Raw genomic sequence first — 2,124 nt, forward strand, 5'->3', positions numbered from 1 at the left:
CGCAGACGCGCGCACCCAGGCAGTGTGTGGAGCAGGGAGAGAAGAAAGCGTAGGACGGCGTTCTGGGGAGCCCCTGGGACAGCGGCAGAGGCGGGGTGCCGCAGAGGACAGAGAAGGGAGAGGGCGTGGGACGGCAGCTCGGGGAGGAGGCAGCTGCAGGTGGCGCAGTGGACGGGGGCAGATACTGCACGGTGTTGTGGAAGCTGCTAGTCGAAAAGCATCATTTGGTTTAGCAACAGAGATGTCAGTTGGCCACCTGTTTTGATGGAGAGGGTGGAGGGAGCCAGCTTGCAATTCGAGAAGAAAGTACGAGGTACGGAAAGAGACTGGGGATGTGTAAATGCCACCGCGTGGGTCTGGGGTCAGGAAGGGTGGAGGGAGGGAGAGGAGGTGACTGGACGGGCCCCAGGGAGGGAGAGGTGAGCTCCAGAGAGCAGTGCAGGAGCGGTAGAAGCTTCCGGAGGCCCGATCTCATCGGGCCGCTGGTGCTGAGGGAGGAAAGTCGATCCCTTGTCCCGCGAGTGGACAAGTAGAACCACCCACCCGTTCTCCTGGGCGTTCACTGAGAATAAATGTAGGGGGCTGAGCGTTCACGTGCGAGCTGATCATTTGCTCAAGCGTTTACATCCTTCCTGTGTTACACCTACATATATTTTGAAACGCTCCATTTTTGTTGGATTTTCAATTTGAAGAAATCCATTTCGGTGTAGTTCGATTTTGGGAGGCGAACGTGTGGCTGTAACTCTTGGCGTGGGTCTCCCGGCGGATTTTAAGTGATTTTGGACTTTCTGTCCCTCGTGCGTGGCTCCGACAGGATCGCGCCTGCGACCCTTCGCCAGGCTTCCTACGGCACCATCAAGATCGGCACTTACCAGAGCCTGAAGCGGGCGTTCGTGGGGTGCCCGGAAGGTGAGCAGGGAGCCCTTCTCCGCTTGGGGACAGGAAGCGGGTCGTTCATTTTCTTACTCAAGTGGCTCTGCGTCAGGGTTTCTTCAACTTCTTCGTGACTTTACCGCTGCTGCCGAGAACTCTGGGTGTAAAGTTTACTTTAATTCTGCTGAAAGCAGGTCAGTTATCAGCCGAATTTGGGGGAGTAACAGTTAAAAGGAGCAAACATTTTAATTAGTCATCCTCATCTCTAAAATGCCTAGACTAGAGGATGTGTCGTTATAGTTCAGCCAACTTAAAGTTTTCTGAAGTCAGAGGAATCACCACCGATATTTCAGGAAAGCGGCGAATACCTGTCTCAGGGTTAAGAACCGAGTTCTCATGCCGTGTCGCTGGTCGACTCCGCGACTTCGCTTCAACCCATAGAACTTGGTCTTTTTTTACAATGGGACGAGCACCAGCCAACTGTTGTGTGAGCACCATGAACAGGAGCTGAGATGCTTCAGATTAAGTATGTCCGATGAGCTTGGAAACTTCATCCCCGCTTTAGCCTCACAGTAGACTTTTCATCCTTCCCCAGACCCACCTCATGTCAGTCACTGCAGGGCCAGCATTTACATACAGGGTGGCACATGGGTACTACTTTGTGTGACGATTCCCATTCCTTTTTAGATGGCAAGAAGTTTTGTGAAGCAGAATCCCTTTAGGCAGCAACATTCCTAATTCTTTAAAATTGTTTCATTCATGACGCATACATTTCTCCATTCTCTCTAGAGGAAAATGTAGGTAAATGAGTTATACCTGTACTTGAGTTCCCCGAGGAGCTCTGGTATATGGAAAACCGAATAATATGTCTCTTTACAGATGAGACCCTTCTGATAAATGTGGTCTGCGGAATCCTCTCTGGGGTCATATCATCGGCCATCGCCAATCCAACTGACGTTTTGAAAGTAAGCAGTGCTCCCTGTATCTTTTAGGCACACCCCAAGTTTTCTTATTGAGAACAACATGCAGATGATGAAAATCTGCAGATATCACATACTCGGTGTGTGTGAATCTGTTTATAATTTAAATGCCATGAGGACTCTAGCATAAATATCCAGTGGGTACATTTGCCACTGATACAGATGATCTCAAAAGGAGAGCTCATTTTAGAGATGAGGTTTTGGGTGATTAAGCAGAAAAAAACAATTTAGGCTTGGATGCATTTGAATTATATTTTTCATTGAACATCTC

The 2,124-nt window shown here is 49.6% G+C and overlaps 1 protein-coding gene across 1 annotated transcript in view; it reads left to right on the forward strand.

Annotated features, from left to right (window-relative positions):
- SLC25A30 (solute carrier family 25 member 30) overlaps positions 1-2,124 on the forward strand; it is a 17,865-nt gene that overhangs the window by 3,581 nt on the left and 12,160 nt on the right. The window contains exons 3-4 of the mRNA XM_023521804.1: positions 815-909; positions 1,753-1,854. Coding sequence (XP_023377572.1) covers positions 815-909; positions 1,753-1,854 — 197 coding nt within the window. The remainder of the gene's footprint in view (positions 1-814; positions 910-1,752; positions 1,855-2,124) is intronic.

Source organism: Pteropus vampyrus, unplaced genomic scaffold, assembly GCF_000151845.1.
Source record: "Pteropus vampyrus isolate Shadow unplaced genomic scaffold, Pvam_2.0 Scaffold317, whole genome shotgun sequence".
NCBI classification, from domain to species: Eukaryota; Metazoa; Chordata; class Mammalia; order Chiroptera; family Pteropodidae; genus Pteropus; species Pteropus vampyrus.